At 35.9% G+C, this 21,498-nt stretch overlaps 1 protein-coding gene across 3 annotated transcripts in view; it reads right to left on the bottom strand.

Annotated features, from left to right (window-relative positions):
- Window positions 1-21,498, bottom strand: part of ncam1b (neural cell adhesion molecule 1b) — a 114,325-nt gene that overhangs the window by 19,402 nt on the left and 73,425 nt on the right. For 2 of the 3 annotated variants that reach the window (XM_079392385.1, XM_079392386.1), the window contains exons 9-16: window positions 20,488-20,517; window positions 16,733-16,883; window positions 14,791-14,978; window positions 13,236-13,332; window positions 12,776-12,946; window positions 11,279-11,404; window positions 439-563; window positions 179-359 (exon numbers count right to left, since the gene is read on the bottom strand). In XM_079392385.1, coding sequence (XP_079248511.1) covers window positions 179-359; window positions 439-563; window positions 11,279-11,404; window positions 12,776-12,946; window positions 13,236-13,332; window positions 14,791-14,978; window positions 16,733-16,883; window positions 20,488-20,517 — 1,069 coding nt within the window. Of the gene's footprint in view, window positions 1-178; window positions 360-438; window positions 564-11,278; window positions 11,408-12,775; window positions 12,947-13,235; window positions 13,333-14,790; window positions 14,979-16,732; window positions 16,884-20,487; window positions 20,518-21,498 lie in introns of all 3 variants that reach the window. The other variant, XM_079392384.1, reaches the window with a different exon arrangement.

Here is a 21,498-nt window from a genome sequence, read left to right as displayed (position 1 = left end):
GCATGACTCACTGTTTATCATGCAGCGTAAGTGATGGCCCACACTGCATTCACATGTTTGGTGTCATTACAGCTCTGAGTCAGCTGTTAAAATCAGTGTGCTTGAGACCGGCAGCGAGGGTGAACACAGAGAAGGAGGGATGGAAGGAGAGGAGGAGGGAGGGACGGATGGTGGTTACCTGTGGTTGCTGCAGGCTCTGATGAGGTCCGGAAGGTCAGCGTGCCGGGCTTGGACTTGCCCTGCTGGTTCTCTGCCACCACGAACACGTCATACTCGGTGTCCCACTCCAGCCCGATCAGCATTACATACTCGCTCACTTTGGGCAAACGGATCTCGGGCTTCCAGTCAGAGTCTTCCCTCTGTGTACAATGGCAAAGCATGAAACTTGCAACTAAAATAAGAAGGATCACATAAAATATATTCATATTGGATACTCACCGCTTTGTATCTGACCAAATAATGGGTGATTGGTGACCCTCCATCATCTTGTTTAGTCCATTTGACTTTGAGAGAATTGCCTTTGGTTTGTGGGGTGCCCTCTAGTACAGGGGGACTTGGTTCTCCTACAACAACAAATCAGTTACAATGACATTAGAAAAAAAGCATCATAACTTTAAGGAATAGTTCACCCAGTAATAAAAATTATGTCACCAATTACTTACCTTCATGCCATTTCAACCCTGTAAAACTTTGTTTCATCTTTGAAACCAAAATCATCCACCAAATCTGTACATCAAACAAGCTTCTGTTTATCATATTGCACGTGCTCTATGCTTTTACATATGAATCAAAGCCTAAATAAAATATGTTCATCACATAAAGTGATCATGTCACTTCAGATTAAACCATTTGATTCATTTGAACTACTTTTATGATGTCTTTAAAAACTTGTTGAAGCTTAAAAGTTTAGGTTGTGGGTTTTGTGGACTTGCAATGGATGGACAAATCTTTCAAGTTTCATTTAAAATATCTTTACTTGTGTTTTGAAGATGAACAAAAGCCTTATAGGTTTGGAATGACAAAGGCAAATAAATGACAGATTTTTCATTTTTGGATGAACTATCCCCTTAAAAAACCAAGATGTGTAAAAGGAAGACAGGTTCAAACAGGAGAGGATATTCAGCATTAATTATTGGTATTATTATGTGCAGTAACATCAATATATAGGGTGATATTTGGCTATTTTGAGATTTTTGACATTGACTGATAACCATGTCAATAATGTTGAATAACAAAACTGTGAAATCGACAGTCATTTGAATTTATAAAAAGTTGAATTTAACATCTTACCATAGTACATATTGTAAAATAAAGTTTAATTCCATTTCATTCACTTTTCAATTTCTGAGTACAACTCTTTTGCTGTTATTCAAGCTGCATTGTGCAATTTTCCTATCCATAAAAGCACCAAAAATAACTTAGGTTTTCAAAAAGGTTTCTTATACAGTCCTCCATCTGTTATTGTTCAAATAAACAGGCAGTCACTCCAAACTACAAATAACTCAATAATATTATTAAAGCAATATTGTTTTTGATAAATGTTCAAATTCAGCTTTTTTATCCAATTAATTAAGTTACTTACAAACTCATGTCACTCGACTTGAGTTAAGATTGAAAAGAAAAAAAAAACCTACGGTAGCTTTAAATTGTATTATGTATATATCAGCATTACACAATTGGCCAGATCTGTAGATATCATTTCTGGCCAATGAAATGCCAGTCAACCACTAATTTTGTGCATTAAAAAGTTGCCAATTTTCCAACTCCCATAATTCTTAGCCTCCTACACGCTAATGATTCCATATAGGCGGGTAATAGAATAATATGACACATGCTACTTGGCTGTGGCTCCTTAGATAAGTAGGCTGATATTTGTAGTCATGGTGAAATGTGAACATACCTATAGAGCAGTCATGTGTATTAGCGCACTGTGAATTGGGAAGATTTATATGCCGCTGTTCACTGAGGCCTCTCCTTCATGGGCCATCATGATCAATTTCATTTTAATGACCAGCGAATGCTCGTTTGATTCACTACATTAGTTTGATGCAGCAGAGTGACACGTAACAACACTGCAGGCAGAAGCTACGCGTGTATGGAAAAATTAAGGCATTTACTCTCATTAAGGCAGTAATTAGCTGTTAGCCTGTACGAGAGAAATGCTTTCACAATCTCAATTTACAGGCATTTTTCTTTCATTTTGTTTGTACTTCTTGTTTAGTCTGATAGTAATCACATATCATATCAATTTTGTCTATGCAGTAGTGAAATTATCAACTCTCTACGGATCTTCTCCTAAAAAACACTCTCGTAACTGCAAAAACTGAATGAGATGTGATAAAAATGCAGTAATTAATCTTAATGTGTTCTGAGGTCATAAAAGTGCAGCACGTAAAATGGCAGAAGCCCCACTAACTGATACGAGGAGCTCCAATCCCGAACAATCAGCTCAATTAACAAGCAGCTATTCTACTCGACTGACAGTTTAAAGGGTCATCAATAAACGCTCATCTCTTAAATAATGAAAGTGCAGCACTGCATGATTAATTCCATCCTCCTTGGCCATCTGTCCCTACAGGATACAGTGAATGAAATTATCATATACACAGGGGAGCAAACAGCAGTAAATTAAATGAGATTAAAAACAAGAGTTTTACACGTGCATGTTCATTATCTCCATGGCAGCTACACTGAGATATTCTGGGGGGAATTCACCAAGAATGAATTGCGCCATTTATTTGCACGCGCTGACTGCGTTGTTTTAGTAACAGATTCGCTAAAGGCGCTATGCAAATTAGGTAATATCTCAAACACGCCCCAAAATGGCCTAATTTGCAGGTTGCTAGTGAGTACTCGGTTGCAGAATTGGGCTTTCAATTCCATCAGTTGGAATTTGAGCTGAATTGGCCACAACCACAGGAAGTTGAGGCATATAAAACCTTTATAAACTTTTAAAAACTTTTTTTACAACACTGAAGAAAAAAAAAAGCTACATTCTTTGTTTCAAATTAATTTACTTCCTTGCATTCAAATTCGGTTTAATACCTTACTTCAAATTCTGTAATCAAATTGGAATCGAATTTTAAAAGTCAATCCAGTTTAAACTGGTAATCTGTCATGAAACTTGTTTACATAGAAAGGAGGCATGTTAAAATAATAAAAATTACTTACACGAATAGTTCACCCAAAAATAAAAACTCTTATCATTTACTAACCCTCATTCCATTCCAAAACCATAAGATTTTGCTCATCTTACTATCCTGATGCGAGAGGACTTTTCCTATTGCTGCGTCGAAATCGTGTACTGTCTAGTACAGGCATCTTCCAATCTGGCTTGCAAGAGCCACTTTCCTGCCAAGTTTAGCTCTAACCTTAATCAAACACACCTGAGCATGCAAATCAATGTCTTCAGGATCATTAGAAAATCACAGGTAGGTGAGTTTGATCAGGGTTGGAGCTAAACAGACTTGAGGATCCCTGGTCTAGTAGGTAATACATTTGGTTAGAAACTTGCTGTCTGTTAAAAAAAAAAAGTAATGTGTGCCATGTTTTCATGTGACCTATGGGATCAGTTGTGTCGCTCTCACAACTCCCATGGCATCATGGGATAGTAAAGTCCTTTATCTATCGGATGTGCATTTCAGAATCTTGCTGAAAGTAGTAGGTCATCTGGGTACTTTTCGCCTGCTATTTTATGAATTCTACGAATTCAGACATTCAACTCACATACTGTTATTTGCCTAGTATAGAAACAGACATATTGGGTTGTAGGGTATGTCGTTATGAACTTTTTTAAAATTTTGGTCACATGGAGTTTTAATGAGTGGTCAAGAATGACCAGAGAATATAAAAAATACCCATATTTGGTATTCCGAAAATGAACAAAAGTCTTATGAGGGTGACTAATTAATCACAAAATTTATTTTTTCTGGATGAACTATTACTTTAAATGTACATGGCACTTTTTAAATGCTTGAACTGGATTGTGTGTGGTTTGTGAATAAGACGTAAAATGGCACAACTATTAAATAAATTTGCCCCTTTTTGCCGTATAAAAAGACAAGCAAAACAGACCAATATACTCCAATCACAGATACAATATTTTTCTGTACAGAGTCATCATAAAATTTACATGCAGGCAAAAACAACCGAAACATCAAAGGACAAACTTTGGAGAGGAGAGGAGGACCCCTCTAAAAGGTTCAAAGGTGTGTTGAAAGGAAATGCGGTACTGTGAATGTTACTGAAACATGCTTGAAAGCGGAGAATAAATAAACCATTGAGATCAACCACTCGCAGCGTCTACTGTAGCATTTTTTGGGGCTTTCCTAATTTGGATATAATTGTACACTGGTAGCAGCATATCCAAAGCAGCACCGGATGAAAGAACGTCAGCGTCTGTAAACCCGCTGCTTGTCAAAATGTTTAGACTGAACATAAAAGAGCGAGATCGTCGTACCCAGCGATCGCTCTGGGGAAATGTTTTTCAGCTCCAGAGCTTTTGATGTCATTTCCATGGTTGACAGGACACGGCATCAACTTTTTTTTTTTTTTTTTTCTGATTGCATATTCACCACGGAAGATAATTTGTGCAGTCAGAGCGCAGTGGTTGCTCAAGGGTAACAGTCTCCGTTAAAAATTGGGATTGGATGAATTTTCATGACCTGTCTGAGGGGATTTAATTCTTGAAATGTGACAGGAGTGAGTTATAATGGCTGCTTAGGGATGAATGCGGTGATTCCAATGTGAGTGAAGGCTAATCCTGTACATGAGAGGATGGAGCCGGGCCCAAGTGTTTACCTTCTGCTCGTCAGTGTGGATGATGACATCACCAGCACCATGCAAGCCACATGACACAGTCACATCATATGCACGCACATGATTGGTTGAAAGGAAATTGGAAGAGGTTGCATGAAAGATACAAAAATATAGACACAAATGTAAAAAATGTGAAAAAAAGAACAAGTCAAGGGTTAGAACAAACTGCAGAGAAACATAAAACCAAGCAACTCAAAATGGCTTTAATCACAAAGATCACAACATTGAGCACAGAAGCAGAGACACACTGAGCAGGATTTCCTCTGACAGACTGAGCATATGGTCTGGTTTAAACACAACTGAAAGGATGTGGCTAGAAGGGATACAGCTAAAACCGTAAGCTAACAGTAAATTAAACTTCCTACCTCTTAGATTGTGTTTTATTAACGTCTACACCTACCCCTACCCCTACCCCTTACAATAATGCAAAAACAGTAATTAATGTTGTACAGGGTAACATAATTTATGCTATATTGATGTGCGCATGCCCAGTAGTTTTAGCTGTATACCCTCTAGCCTTAACCCAACTGAAAATCACTCAAACCAGTTCACTTTTTATATATTCTGAAGAAAACATGAGTGGTGACTGTACACAACCTGGTGTGATGTGGCAGTTACTACGGTGTTGCTATGCACCTGCTTGGCAGTTACTGTGTTGCTATGCAGTTGCAAAATTGTTCTGTGGATTGTAGTGTGTTGCTAGGGTGATTACACTGTTACTAGGGTGTGCTTGGTTGTTGCTACTGCATTGCTATTTGGCTGTTGAAGTGTCCTTTGAAGTTTCTTTCAAAGCAGTTTCTAGTGTGTTCTGAACTTCTTGGTGGTTGCTATGCAGTTGCTTGGGTGTTATTGGTGGTTGCTACAGTATGGCACAGTTTTCTGAGTGGTTGTCAGTGTGTCGATTGTCAGCTTGTTGCTATGCAGTTGAAAATTGTTCTGTTTTTTATGTTGCAATGCTGTTTGTAAGGTGCTCTTGGCGGTTGCTTCGGTGTTCTTGGTGGTTGCTATGGCACTGGTTGTTAAAGATTTCTGAGTTTTTGTAAGTGTTTTGGTTGCTATACAGTTGAAAAATTGTTCTGAGTGTTTCTTTGTGTTGCTATGCTGTTTGTGATATGTTCTTGGTGGTTGCTATGGAGTTGCTAAAGTGCTCTGCGTGGTTAATATGGTGTTGCTACAGTTTGTGGTTGCTACAGTTTTCCCAGTGGTTTTCAGCCTGTTGCCATGTGCTTGCCAAGTTGTTCAGAGTGGGTCTTTGCGTGTTGCTATGTGGTTACTGTGGTGTTCTCAGTGGTTGTTAAAGTCTTGCTACACGTTCTGAGTGGTTGTTAGTGTGTTTCTGGGGTGGTTACATGGTTACTATGACATTCTTGGTGGTTACTGCTGCATTGCTATTTGGTTGTTGATGTTTTCTGAGTGGTCGTTGGAGCATCTTTCTAAACTGTCTCTAGGGTGTTCTTGGTGGATGCTATGGCACCAGATGCTAACGTTTTCCCAGTGGTTGTCAGCCTGTTGCTATGTGCTTGCTAAGTTGTTCAGAGTCGTTCTTAACATGCTGCGATGTGGTTACTAGGGTGTTCTTGTGGTTGCTAACGTGTTGGTAAGTGTTCTAAATGTGGTTGTTAGAGCATTTCAAAACAGTTGCTTTGCTGTTGCTGCTGTTGTGAGTGCTTCTTGGTGTGTTGCTATATAGTTGCTAGGGTGTTCTTGGTGGTTGTAACAATGTTGCTATGGTGTTGTTATGCAGTTTCTTTGTGCTTGTTAAATTGGTGCTTAACATGTTGCTATGTGGTTATTAATGTGTTCTTGCTTGTTGCTAAGTTAGTTAGTCCTTTTCCAAGCAGTTGCTAGGGTGTTCTGGAGGTTGGTATCTGGTTGCTAAAGTTAACTGAGCAGTTGTCAGTGTGCTGTTATATGGCTACTAAATTGTTCTGAGTAGTTCTTAACGGTTCTTGGTGTTTGCTAAGGTGTTGCTAAGAGATTGTTCTAGATACAGGAGCTGCACAAATCTAAAGGGCAAACCATCAGCTGTGTATGACATTCTTTTCTCTAGATGTGGCTTGGGTGCCTTTCTTTAGATTAAATCTATGTTTTTCCACCAGTTTTATCATCTACCAGGTAAATTAATATTATTGCTTATTAAAGTAACAACACTGCTTTTACAGCACAATGTGAGGTCTTATTTATGTGCTCAGCACAAATGGAATGGGATAAGTTACATATTCAAGTTTAATTCTTAGTGTTACATGTTTGTTCAAATCCTGTATGAGCAACTGTGATAGTGATGACTGCTTTAGTAAACACTACTGATAAGTTGTCAAATCATATTTCTCAATGAAAAACAGAGGAAACACTGAAGTATTGATACAATACTAAAGGATCATGCATTAGTTTTTGGACAAAGCATGTGATACTGTAAGCACATCACACTGGATCTCAATCCCTAAAGAAATATTTAAAGTTGCTAAACTTTAAATACTTCATGTGTACTAATAATTGGATTAATTGTGTGTTGTCTAAAGACAAAGACATGTGGAGGCTTTTTGCAATCACAAAACTAGAACATTATGTAACATCAACTCTTTGTATTACCCACAAAAGGATTTTCTTAGTTTCTGTTTTAAAGTTCACTTCCAGAATGAAAATTTCCTGATAATTTTCTCACTCCCATATCATCCACGATGTTCATGTCTGTCTTTCTTCAGTCACAAATATCCTTTTTTTTTTTTTGAGGAAAACATTTCAGGATTTTTCTCCATATAGTGGACTTCAATGGGAGCCAGTGGTTTGAAGGTCCAAACTGCAGTTTCAGTGCAGCTGAACCCAATTCCAGCCATGGAATACAGGTACATCTAAAAATAAATTAGAATATCGTGAAAAACTGAATTTGTTTTTACTTATTTCAAAAAGTGAAACTTTCCGATATATTTTAGATTCATTACATGTAAAGTAAGACATTTCAAAAGTTATTGTTTTAATTTTGATGATTAGAGTTTACAGCTCATGAAAGTCAAAATCCAGTATCTTAAAATATTAGAATAATTCCTAAGATCAATCAAAAAAAGTATTTGCAAAGCAGAAAAGTTCAAGTTCTTTAAAGTATGTTCATTTATGCACTCTCAATACTATGTCAGGGCTCCTTTAGCACAAACTCCAGCATCAGTGAAGTGTGGCATGGAAGCGATCAGCCTGTTAACAAATTCTGTTAACTTCACGTGGCATCTTAGACGCGCCACTCACGAGAACCTTGAAAAGACGTAACGCAACAGTCATACACGTCTGTATAGCGCTGACTACACACGCGGTAGTATGTTCTTAATTGGGAAAGTATTAACCGGATTAAAGTAACGAAATAACTGAAATGGGAAAATTACATCGGTTGGAGGTTCCAAATTTCGATTTTGATTTCGTAATCGTACAGCCCTACGTGAGACGCTGGCAGAAGTACTGATCCAGTGTTTACAAAGCAAACGTGCAATGAAAGTCAAACACCCTTTACAAAAAAGGTAAAACAATGATGTCGGATGATTTTGAAGTTCGAGGGGAAAATGAGTTTTTCGTCCTACCCTACCTTTTTGAACTGAAGTACACAGAAAAAGAACTAACCGCGTGTGACCTTTCCAATGTGATTACTCAATGTATGAGGTCAAGCTGGTGGAACACGAGCATTTTTGGTTAAAAAGTATATCAATTTGTATTTTTCTTAGAAAATGACTAGACAAGACCCTTACTCCTTGGCTGGGATCGCATATAGTCCTTTGAAGCTGCAGTGAAACTGCAATTTGGACCTTCAACTTGATGACCACCACTAAAGTCCATTATATGGCGAAAATTCCTGTAATATTTTTCTCTAAAAAAAAAAAAAAACACTTGATTTCTTTGCGACTGAAGAAAGGAAGACATGAACATCTTGGATGACATGGGGGTTAATAAATTATCAGGAAATTTGGAAGTGAACTACTCCTTTAATATTATATAATCATGACTATGAAGATCATCATACAGCTCCATAACAAACCTGTGTCATCGGTGTGAAAATGAAAAATCCCATCTAGGGAACATATGAAAAAAGAAAATATTTACTTTATTTTGTTTGGGGGAAAAAGCTAGCATGTGAACTTAAAGACCCCATAAGAACAGATGACAAACCCAGTTTAATGTGTTATTGTATATCCTAATAAAACAGAAAGTAGCCTTTAGTTTATGTAACAGCCATGTTGTTTTGATACTTGCTGTTGCAAATCAGAGGCAGGTAATATTAGAAGAGAAGACAATCTTATTCTAAAAAGCACAAAAAATATATTTTAATTTAGTCAGCTTTTATGAGTACAATAACATATGGCTGACCTCATAAGAGGCAAACCACAAAACTCTCATTTTGATTTCATAGGGTCTTTAAATCCTATAATAATAGAATACGAAGAATAGAATACGAAGAAATATGAATGATATCAAAAGATAACAATCATCACAGGGGGACATGAAACACTTACTTGTGTAAGAATACCCTAAAAAATCCAGTGGAAAATGAGGAGGAGGAAAGAAAAAAAAACATGCAAATGGGAAACAAAATAATGGAAAATCACATAAAATGACAGGATGAAAAAAAGAAAAGTCTGAAAATGTCAAAGGGTAAAAGCTGGTAATAAGATCAGACGGCAATACTCTCTCATCACTCGTACTTTACCTGAGTTAGAGTTATTACTCTCTTGACTACATCCTGGAGATTTCAGCACTAAATGGGTTTTGTTTCATGTACTGACAGGAAATAAATCCCAGTGCACAATGTGAGTGTATTATGTGATAATGGCATCTCTGGCAAGTCCAAATCATCACACAAATAACCACCAGGGGGAGTAAGAGGGTAGGTGTGTGTGGTGTTTATCCATGATGAGAATATCAACACAAATCATGGGAATATTCTTGTAGTGTGCAATGTTATGATTGATTTGTATTGATGTTGTGGAATGTTTGCAGAATTTTATGTCTTGTATGAGAACAAGATGTTCTGTTCTTACCAGTAGGATTTCTCGTAGATGACTCAATTATTGATATAAGAAATCATTTATGTGACCAGTGTATATATGAATGTGCTTAGCAGCAATAAACCTGCCAAGCATATATTTATACACAGTAATTTGCAAATGTATCAAGACCAATGTTCTCATTGCACTGAATTACAAATATTACATTAATATTCAGTCCTTTGTGATCTATTTCTATGCACTGAAAGTCCAAATGTACCAATTATATATTCTGGTCAAAAATAATAGAAATATGCTGTGGCATTTTTTTTTATCTTACCTTACGTCCATAGGCTTCTATCTATGAATGATTAAAATAACCACCAGGTGTCTCTTCATGATGAATAATACATAACCTGCATGAGGGCAAAAAAGGTGCAAAACACTGGATAGCCAAATGGGAACTGTTTATAGGTTGTCAAAAATGGGCAACTACATAAAACGCCTAGAAAAGATGGTCCTTCAAAACTCTGAGAGACGCCACAGACAGGCTAACAGTTACTCTGAAGGAGTGACAGAGTTCAGTTCAGTTCAGCTGAGAACAGAGTCAAGGTGAGCCAGTCAACCATATCAAGAGCTCTACATAATACTGGCCTGTACGGGAGGGAGGCACAAAAGAAGCCGCTGCTCAAAAAGAACCATGCATAGCCTGTCTGGAGTGTATAATGACAGATTTGCAGTCAGATTTTTATTTTAGAATTTTTTTTTAATTTTTAGATAAAAAATAATAATAGTAATAATAAAGGGAAAAATTTGAGAATATATTAATACAAAAATATCTATCTATCTATCTATCTATCTATCTATCTATCTATCTATCTATCTATCTATCTATCTATCTATCTATCTATCTATCTATCTATCTATCTCTCTATCTATCTATCTATCTATCTATCTATCTATCGTTTTTATTATTTAAAATTTGTATATATTTAGTTTTCATTTTAATGTTAGTTAAAATTGTTTGTTTTTATGTGTATGTTTATTCGTTTATGTCTATACAGGTCTTTTTTATTTATTTACTTGTGTACAATTTTCTGAAATGATCTAAATTTAAGACCTTAAAATTTTATTTGATTTTATTTAACGTTTATTTTATTAGTTTTAGTTCTTAAAACAATAATAACCTGATACAGCATTAACTATTCATTAATTGATAACAATACACACTTAACCTTTAATATAATGTCATTCTGTAATGCAAGATTTGTAATTCAGTAAAATGAGTGAATTGGTCAAGGGACTGAAAATGTTAATATTCAAACTACTTAAGTCATTACGCCCTACTCTTTAGCACCATGAGCACAAACTGTATATTTTAGCATTTGCGTCAGCCAAAGACTTCACACTAGCTGGTGAAGAGGTGTGTGGGCCGTCACACCACGCTGCGCTGCTGTTGAAGGAACCATGTGCTCCTGAGAGAGAAACGTGATACTCACGGACATGCTCGGTTTTGAAGACCACTGACTGGCTGCTGTCGCCTTCGCCCTTGCCGTTGATGGCAGACATCTTGACTTCGTAATCGGTTTCAGGTTTTAGGCCGGTGACTGTGACTGAACTCAGTCCTGCTGGGATGCAGCGAGAAGCAGATTTAATAAAAAACCCATTCATTAATTCATAAACAACAGTTTGCATTCTAAATGGGCAACATAAAACCTTGTCACTGAACATGAGGAAATACATTTGACATGTAAAGCTACAGGCGTAAAGTAGCTAAAACATAGCTGAAATATTACTTAAAGGGATATTTCACCCAATAATGAGAAGTCTGTTATCATTTATTCACCCTCATGTTGTTCCTTCTTCTGCAGAAAAGAAAATATCTTGAAAAATGTTGGTTACTTAATAGTTTTGGTTACCATTGACATCCACTGTAATAAACACTGTGGCATTTCTCAAAATATCTTCTACTGTGTGTAACATAGAATGATAGTTACACAGGTTTGGAATGACAGGGTATGTAAATGATGCCAGAATTTTCATTATGGTTTAACATATATTACAGGGTCATTTTTATTACTTACTGGACCATTTATGAGACATAAGAAGAACAAATTTCTAGTAAATTGTATGTAAAGCCATTTTTTAAATCAATTGTTCATTTTCTGCTTGTGTTTCATTACATGCAAACCTAATTCAAATTTATCAAGCAGTTCACAAAAATAATTGCATATTAAATACTGTACATTTTTGTTGCAAATTGAAAAAAAAAAAAAAAAAAACAGACAATGTAGTTTTACTTAAGTATTGGCTGCTGAAAATCAGCTTTGACATCAGAGGAATAAATTGCATTTTACAATATATTAAAAAACTAAATAGTTATTTTTAAAATAGTCATAATATTTCACAATATTACAATTGTTTTGACCAAATAAATGCAGCCTTGGTAAATTTAAATAAAATCTCACTGACCTGAAACTTTTAATGTTGATGTGACCACAGATGGGACATCAATACAATAATTTCTGAATTAATCATTTTGGTCACACTTTTTTTAAGGTCCAATTCTCGCTATTAACAAACCATTAACTACAACCTCAATAAACTCCTAATTTGCTGCTTATTAATAGTAAGGTAGCTTTTAAGTTTATTTATTGGGTAGGATTAGGGATGTAGAATATGGTCATGCAGAATATGTGCTTTATACGTACTAATAAACACCCAATATGTTAATAATAGGCATGCTAATAAGCAACTAGTTAATAGTGAGAATTGGTCCCTATACTAAAGCGTTTCCATAATTTTTAAAGTACGGTTTCCAAAATGGTGTGTAACATGACTGTTAAAATACTATTTTTATATACTTATTTCAAAAGACCTAGGAAAATTCTGTGCTTCCATGATACAGTACAAGTCCATAAGTCTACAAACCATGCAGTGGTGTTGATAATCCATATAATATGGATGGTTTTCCTCATTTCATGTGACGGACTCACCGTCTTTCACCTCATAGACTCGCTGCACCCATTTCCCTCGGCCAACGGCTCTCCACTCGGCTCGGTACTTGAGCACAGGAACTCCTCCAGTGGACTCGGGCTCCTCGAAAAGCACCTGAGCCGTGCTGGAGTATGGCTGCACTTGAGTGATGGACGGCGCCGAGGGCACATCTGCACCACAGGGGAGACACTTCACAATACGCAGTGGGACAACTGCACTTTAACAGCTTATGCCCGATTATACGGCCTGATTGTACGGCTTTGTGCTTCAGCACCACTTTTACAAGAGGAAAATTTGAGCTATTGTATTGCACTTTATTGAACAAAGTCTACAATTGCAGGTAAATCAAAAATACAGTAGCTCAAAAGCAAAAAGCACCCAAACACTCAATGTCAATGCGATTTTCTACTGCCATAAATGTCTGTGTGTTTGTTTTGAGATCAATACAGAGAAACAGACCAGCTGGGATGACGATGAACTCTTTGGATTCAGTCCCGATCTCATTGGAGGCAGAACAGTTGTAGTTGCCAAAGTCGCTCTGAGACTCTGGATTGACCTGGGACAAATCAAGAGAATGCATTAACCTCTAGTCTCTATCTCAGCATTTATCTTTCAAGCATGCATGTTATCACTGCCATTCCATTAGATGTGTATTTACTCCTGACAGCGTTCTCCATGTGCTAAAATATTGATAAGATGCATAGGCTGCAGTAATGCCCTACAGCAACACTATCCCTTTCTGGGCGGAGCTCACGAAAACAGGTCCAGGTCACATTTCACTCCAAAATCAAAATAAATAAGGTAGGTAAAATATTTATAATACAGAAAATGAAGCTTGTTTTCAAAACCACTTGAATTGAAGCTGAGCAAATCCTTCAAGTGAACAAATTGTTCTTGCATACATCGACTACATGAATTTCTTTCATATGAAATGTGTGACTGCTTTCCTGCCTTTTAAGACTAACCATAGCATGAGCGAATAGCATTTGGGTTTATGCTGTAAGGGAAAGAAACTTTATACTGGTTGGACCTATATATTCCCTTCACAAAAGAACTGGCATTATGGTATAGTTTATAACCTAGAATAGGTTTTGTTAACATTATAATTAGCTTTTATTTTTCTGTTTTCATTTAAATTTGTTTAATTTTAATCATTTTGTTACATGCTTTCGCCATTTGATTTTAATTTGAATAATTTTAAGTGCTTTTGTCATTTTAATTCTAGCTTCATTTTTTGTCATTTTGTTGTGTGTATTTCCCTAATGCTTCCATGAGTTTTATATCAATTAACAAACATTTTTTAAGTCTTACTTAAAAATGATAATCCTGGTCTGAACAAGATTTTGAATGGAAATGTCATTTGTAAACAAAATGAATGAATCAGGCATCTTGTTCAAGTCTGAAAGTCTGCTGATCAACTGCACCAGAAAGGTACAATTTAAAAAAAAAGAAGGATACTAACTGTAGCGGTTATAAATGGCTGTAACAAATCAGTTGAGTGAATAATTCAAATGACTCACTCATAGCATGCACAAACGCACTTTTAGCCAACTACTGCCATAATAAACCTGTACAAAAGGTCACAGAGCAAATCAGTATATGAATCAGAATTAATCTGTTTTGTAAACTGATTCCTGTCACTGGGATGAATGCAGTCATATATCATATCATATCATATCATATCATATCATATAAGATCTGCAATTTGGATAATATAGGTATAGATAGATGAATAATATAATATAATGTAACAATGTAATATAATATAATATGCTATAATATAATATACTGTAATATAATATAATAGAGGATCTGTGGTTTGGATAATATATGTATGGATGTATAATATAATATAATATAATATAATGAAAAATATATAGAAACCACATTTCTTTCTTTTGATTTAGGGGTGAAATCTAACTAGCACATATTCTTTGTCCGGTTTTATAAGATTTATCCATCTGGGTTCATGTGAATGTTTATGTTCTCAGGAAGGCGTCTGCGTGGGCCGTACCTCCAGGTAGCTGGCGGAAGGCGTGTTATAGATCTTGATATTGGAGGTGTTAGCATTAGGCAGCTGGAAGCCGTCTCGCTGCCACGTAATAGACACATCGCTGGGGTGAGCCAGCACTTCACAGCTGATGTTGGCCGGGTTGCCCTCCCACGTGTACACCGTTACTGAGCCCAGGATTTTCGGGGCGTCTGTGATGAAAGGCAAAGCATATAGAAATGAAAATAAACAAACCTGCTGCTAGCGCTGACCCTTCATCTACCTATCACCCATCTACATCCGCTAAGGGAGAACAAAGCCACCCCTCTCATTACTGTTGATACCTTTATTCTGAGGATAAGCTGGTTAAAGATCAAAATGTCCAGGGCTTAAACACAGAGTGCTGAAAACACAACGCTGTGTGATGTTGAACACATCTGTTCACGGCAGTGCATAAAAGCCAATCACGCTTCACTGGCTTCAAAAGGCCCCTCCTCCGAGCAGCGTCCCTGAATAGCATGCTGGGGGAGACTTCAGGCGCAATGCTCATGTGATTGTATGCATTCAGGCACGAGTTCCCTCACAGACTGCGTGCGAATAGCTCCAGGCCCTATGAGATACTGTTCTCACATTCATCAGAGCTTCAGATGTCATTAGTCCCCTCACAACAATACACAACTGGTACAAATGCACTAAATATGCGAAGAGGGAGGCTGGTATTTTCACAGCATACGCCAGCGCTAATGTGAAAACAAATACAAACAGGCGCAGTGGGGGGAGCACAATGAGAGCGAAAATGGGCGGTAATGCTTTGCTTGCTATCAATTACAATTAAAACATTGAGGGAAGAGAGTGCTCCATTTCTGATGTTACAGCAATATTAGAATCGTAGAAACAAAAGTAAATTGGTGCATTTTTGGTCTGAACTTTGTCTTTGTTAGCAGAATTTAGTGCTTAGATTAAATGCTACATTAAGCTTGTCTACTGTCAATGAATCAATTTCACTTTCAAAATGAAATTTTAATGGATGAAGATTTTCGACATATTTTTAAGTACAATAAATAAACAGATAAATATATTACACTAAATAAAGTGTATTGAAAATGTATTAGAAAAACATCAATAGTAACATTTCTTAAGCAAAAGTTTTTAGTTTTTTTAATTATCAGTATTATACGTTTGTCATCATCTTACATTTAAAGTTATTCTTTAAAAATAATAATAATAATAATAATCATTTATTATAAGGGGGGAAATGTTGGTTGACTGAAGTCAAGTCATTACATTTTTAAGAAATGTGTGGGAATTATATTTTTCCAGTTGTAATTTCATCCAACGCAGCTATGATTGCTATGATTGATTCAGGTGTGTGAGGTACAATGTATTTTCTGGATTATAATTATTAGTAAAATGAATATTAGCCATTAGTTATAACTATCAGTTACTGGCCATAACATGAAAAAAAAAAAAAATCTACAAAGATTTTAATATAACTGCATCCCTAATATTAATTTAATTTATCATTTAAATGTTTTCCACATGTGTTTCTGTGGTATTAACAGAGACAACTAATTAATCAATCAATCAATAATTCAATTATAATAAGAAATAAAATGTACATTCCTTGATATTACTGATTCATGCAGAATTTTTGCACTCAATGTGGACACAAAAACTTAGTAATGTTGCACTTGGTTAGGACACAGTGTGATTGAAATCCATTGGGAGGCTTTTTCATATCATTGATGTCCTGTGGTTTGGGAAGGGGGTGGTAATGTCATGGGGTGGCTGTAGTTTTGATACATTAACTAGCATTCTCTACTGAGTTGCCATATGCTCTCTGGACTGCAGCCGAGCAGCAGTGCTGCTGTGAATTAAACATATGCCTCTGAGGCATATCAGTGTGGTATCCAGCAGTATGTGTGACTGATAGAAGCTAATGAGGCTACAGATACTATAGACTCACAGCGCACTTCCAGATACATGGGCTGTGCCATCTCTCCGATGGCGTTGCGGGCGGTGCAGAGATACTCGCCGGCGTCGGTGTACTGAGCGTACTTCAGGGTGAGAGAAGACACGCGGGCGTCACTGCGGACCAACACGTCACCATCAGGACTCTAAACACAGATAAGAGGGGAAAATTCACTGAAAAATTCATGCTTTTCACTTCCTTCAGCCATTAAAAACAATAGTTTCCCACAGATGAATATTCTATCATCGGTTGCTCACCCTCGTGTTGTTTTAAACACATAAGGCTTTCTTTTTTCAAGCACCACAGGCTGTCAAAACACCATAAAAGTGGTTGTAAGGCTTCAATAGACTTTTTAATTATAGCACAAACGACATATGAACTATTTTTTGTTACTTTTATAGTGCTTTCATACTTTATTTTTGTCCTTTTGGAGCATCTTGTCACAATATGCTTTCATTTTGTGGACAAGAGCAGCTCTAGATATCTTTTTTATAGTATTTTGTTTTCTTTTGGAACACAAGTCAAGATGAATAAATGATGACAGAATGTTAATCATGGGTTAACTATTCCTTAAAATAAATAAATGGGTTTGCCATTATCTTCCTAAACGTGTTACATAATTTGCAAATAACTCCACTTCTATGAAAAAAAAAAAAAAGTTCTCTACGTTCAGAGAAAATGGCCTTTTGAAAAATGTGTCATTTTTAAGTATGTGAGGACTGAAACAAGCTGTATCAAGAGAACCAAACCCGGTAAAAAAAAAAAAAAAAGTGGTTTGCTGAACAGCAGATATAAATAAGAGTCTTTTATCTGCTGAGTCTTTGGCGCGAAGATGTGAGGGGGGAACATCAATAATGCAGACCGTAAGGTAGGGGAAGCCATTTCTACACCACTGTTATTTCATCAAAAGTTACATCACATGATCTCAGCTGGCTTGGAACATTTTACAACGTCTCAGTGTTCATTTTTAAAGACAAGCATAGATCTTAACATGCCACGCTTGCATTTTCTTTTAGCCTGCTGTTCCACTTAACCTTGTGGTCCTTATGAAGATGAGTGGCATCTATAACCAACTCAGTGACTGTGCAATTTGCATATAGCAAGGATGTCAAACACACGGCCCGCGGGGAGGATAGAGATTGTGGAGGAGGCCTAACCGACCCACGGGTTGATTAGAGAAAACAAAACAACGTTATTCTGTTTTATACATAAATTTAAGATTTGAAAAATGTAAGTATGGTTATATGTTACAGGAAATCAAAACACAGCTTATATATATATATATATATATATATATATATATATATATATATATATATATATATACACACTTCTGTTCAAAGGTTTGGGGTTTTTCTAATGCTTTTGAAAGACATCCTTTACTAAGGCTCACTAAGGCTTCATTTGGGAAAAAAGAAATCCAGCAAAAACAGTACTATTGTGAAGTATTATTACAATTTAAAATAACTATGTTGTACTTCATTATGTTTTAAAATGTAATTTCTTATTATTTTTGTGTCTACAGTATTTGTGAAAACTGATTTGTTCAGGATAATGTGATAAATATAAAGTTCAAAATAACAATTTATTATGAAACAGAAATATTTTTCTAAATAAAACTAGTAATTTCTTTCAAAAAAGGAAAACAAAATAACTTACTGTTCATCATTACAAGCAACGCTAGTTACGTAATCAGATTACTTTTTCAAGTAACTGCTAAAGTAATGCATTACTGTCCCGTTTTGAAACAAATTGAGAGTGAGGTGTGAAATGGCCTTTACAGTTGCCAACGTTTAGATTATTTGTTATTAAAAAAACTAATAAGCAAGCACAGCCCAGGTAACAAAAAGTAACGCAAAAGTAACGTAAGCAATGCAATTAGTTACTTTTTAATGGAGTAACGCAATATTGTAAAGCTATACTATAAGTAACTCTCCAACACTGCTGACTATTATGTTACATATAGTGCTGTCAAACGATTAATCGCGAAAAAATCACATCCAAAATAAAAAGTTTTTGTTTATGTAATATATGTGTGTGAACTGTGCATATTTAATTATGGGTATATAAATAAAAACACACCGGATATATTTTGAAAATATTTACATGTATATATTCATATTTGTACATATATCATATAAATTATATCTAATATATAAATATAACATATTTTTCTTAAATATATACATGGATGTGTGTGTATTTATAGATACATAATAAATAGTACACACACATATATTATGTACACAAAAACTTTTATTTTGGATGCGATTAATCACAATTAATTGTTTGACAGCACTAGAATTATTACTATGAATTTTTATTCATTTAATATATATTTATGATATATAAAGTTGTGTTTAGTTCAAAATAACGACTTTATCACTCCTGGTGTACAGCGCTGCGATCATGTTGTACTCAAAAGCAGTACAAGTGTAAGACAGAACAGCAAAGAGCGCCGAGATCTAGCGCATAGTGATACAAAAAATGTAGAAAAAGAAAGAAAAATTAAGTGATTTGTAACAGCTATTCAAATATCGTTCATTAAAGACAAAGACTATTTGCAGTGCATTACACTGAATACTTGGGCTGAAGAGATCTAAGAATGGATGGAATGAACTCGCTTTCTCTTTCACACACACAATCTCAGACAGGACGGTAATGAGGACAGGAAATGCATTGAAGTTTCGAAGACTTCATCAAGCACAACATTAGTATTCCCCGCTCCACTTGGAACTGAAAAAAACTACTCTCTCTATATTTCTGGTCAGCCGCTGCCCCTCGCACAAACTTCGCTATGAATGAACTCAGCAGAAGCATCGTTCCAGAGACAATAATTATGCGGGTGTTGTCCCAGGACTGAGTCACGCTTACATAATGCTGAGCCTTTTCATCCAAAAACCACCCAACAGCCACCCAGCAGAGCTGACTGGGCTAATTGAATAACCTCCTAATGGGAGAGCTGAGCCCCGTCCAGCCCATTTCCGGCCCTCTTTCCCACAGTTTTCCCTGTCTGCTATGCTCAAATGGCCAGACCGTGACCCCCAGTGCCATGGGACGTGCTCTGGTCACTGGAATCTGGTTACTATGTGGTATTGGGGTCAGACTGAGGTCCATAAGACTGAATCTCTATGACAAACTGCTATACATTTCAATTAGCACATTAAACAGACTTTATCTCCCATTCTTCTCAGATAAGGATCTATTTATTCATTTGCAACGTGAGAACGCCATATCATTAAAATTTTAGAGCCAGTTTTCAGCAGAAAGGTCATTTTAATAATGCACGCCAGCCTTCTGCAAAAGCTTGGATGGAGGTGGTTTCCTCAAACGTCTAATTTTTGTCAGGGTGGGAAAGGTCTCAAAGAAATGTCTCGGTGTGAACAACAACAAAAGCATGTTGTGCAAAAGATCACCATATCACAAAAGCATTAACAAGAAAGGGCATTATAAAAAAATTTCAAAATATGAATCCTTCAAGAATGCAGTCTTATGTCATAATGAAACAAAATTATGTTGGAATGATTTAATTGATTAGGTACAGAATGGAAAAGAGGCCATGCGCTGAATATGGAAAGTGAAAACTACAACTACATCATTCCACTCTCAGATGAAACAAAGCTGTCATTGTAACTCAGTTGACGGATCTGATGAGATTTCAGAAATCTGATCTGATGGGAAAGAGGTTTATGAAATTGATGGCTATCTTCATAATTTAGTTTATGGAGACATGGATACGGAATCTCTACCTTGTGCTGTTCGGGTCGAGTCCAAGAGGCCTGCAAAGAACAGACAAAACAACACAAAGAGGCAAAGCAGTCCTTTAGAAGGAATAAAACCACTTCACATTAAATACATTTGTTTAATGATTAAGCATATGGGCTAAAAATGAAACATTACAAAGTGAGGTATATTACAAAAATATCATACCATGAAGCAGATGAAATGTTCTGTTTTTTCTCTCCTTTATTTTAGCATTACTCATCTGAATACACTAATCGTTTATTCTGATTAATTAAATTCTGCTTACACACACCTTTTAAAGCTCATAAAATAATAAAACAAAAGTAATAAATGTAAAAATGTATATAAAAATTAAAATAAAAAATATTTAAAAAATCTGAATTTACTTGAAAAGCAAAACTGTTCAAGATAACAAGTCTTCTTTTTTAATTTTCAGACAATTAATCTTTAAGGAAAATGTGTTTTATTAGAGGTCAATGATTATTAATTTATGCCGGTTAATTGGCACCGATAGTCGGGTGCTGGAACAAAACAAGTTATCTGAGCCCTTTCTTCTCTCAAACATATGTACTTTATGTACTTCCTCTTTTACACATTCCCACTGTGCTGATGCCATTTAGAGTGTGGAACTGAAACCAGACAGCTAGACAAATACATATGCACATTTTATTTACACCTTATAATCAGTGATTACATTTCTTTCCTACCGTATAAGGTAATGTATAACTCCAGAATACTTTGATTGGATGTCTGAAACATCCTGGATGATGTTTGTTTAAATATCTTTATTCCATTTTAAAAGTATGTTTTTTTTTTTACTTTCAGTACTGTTTTAATATTGTTTTTTTTAATTAATTTCAGCACTGTTTTAGTTTTCATTCAGTATCAGTTTTAAAAACTTGGTCATAAATCAGTTATCGGCCAGTGTAGTCCAACCAAGTTATCGGTATCGGTAAAAATCCATTGGTCGACCTCTAGTTTTTATTACCCCTTTGACAAATTGTTTGCAATCAGAA

This window comes from Barbus barbus (assembly GCF_936440315.1).
Source record: "Barbus barbus genome assembly, chromosome: 34".
NCBI lineage: Eukaryota > Metazoa > Chordata > Actinopteri > Cypriniformes > Cyprinidae > Barbus > Barbus barbus.
Note: the sequence above shows the minus strand (reverse complement) of the source record. Positions and strands in the feature narration are given on the sequence as shown.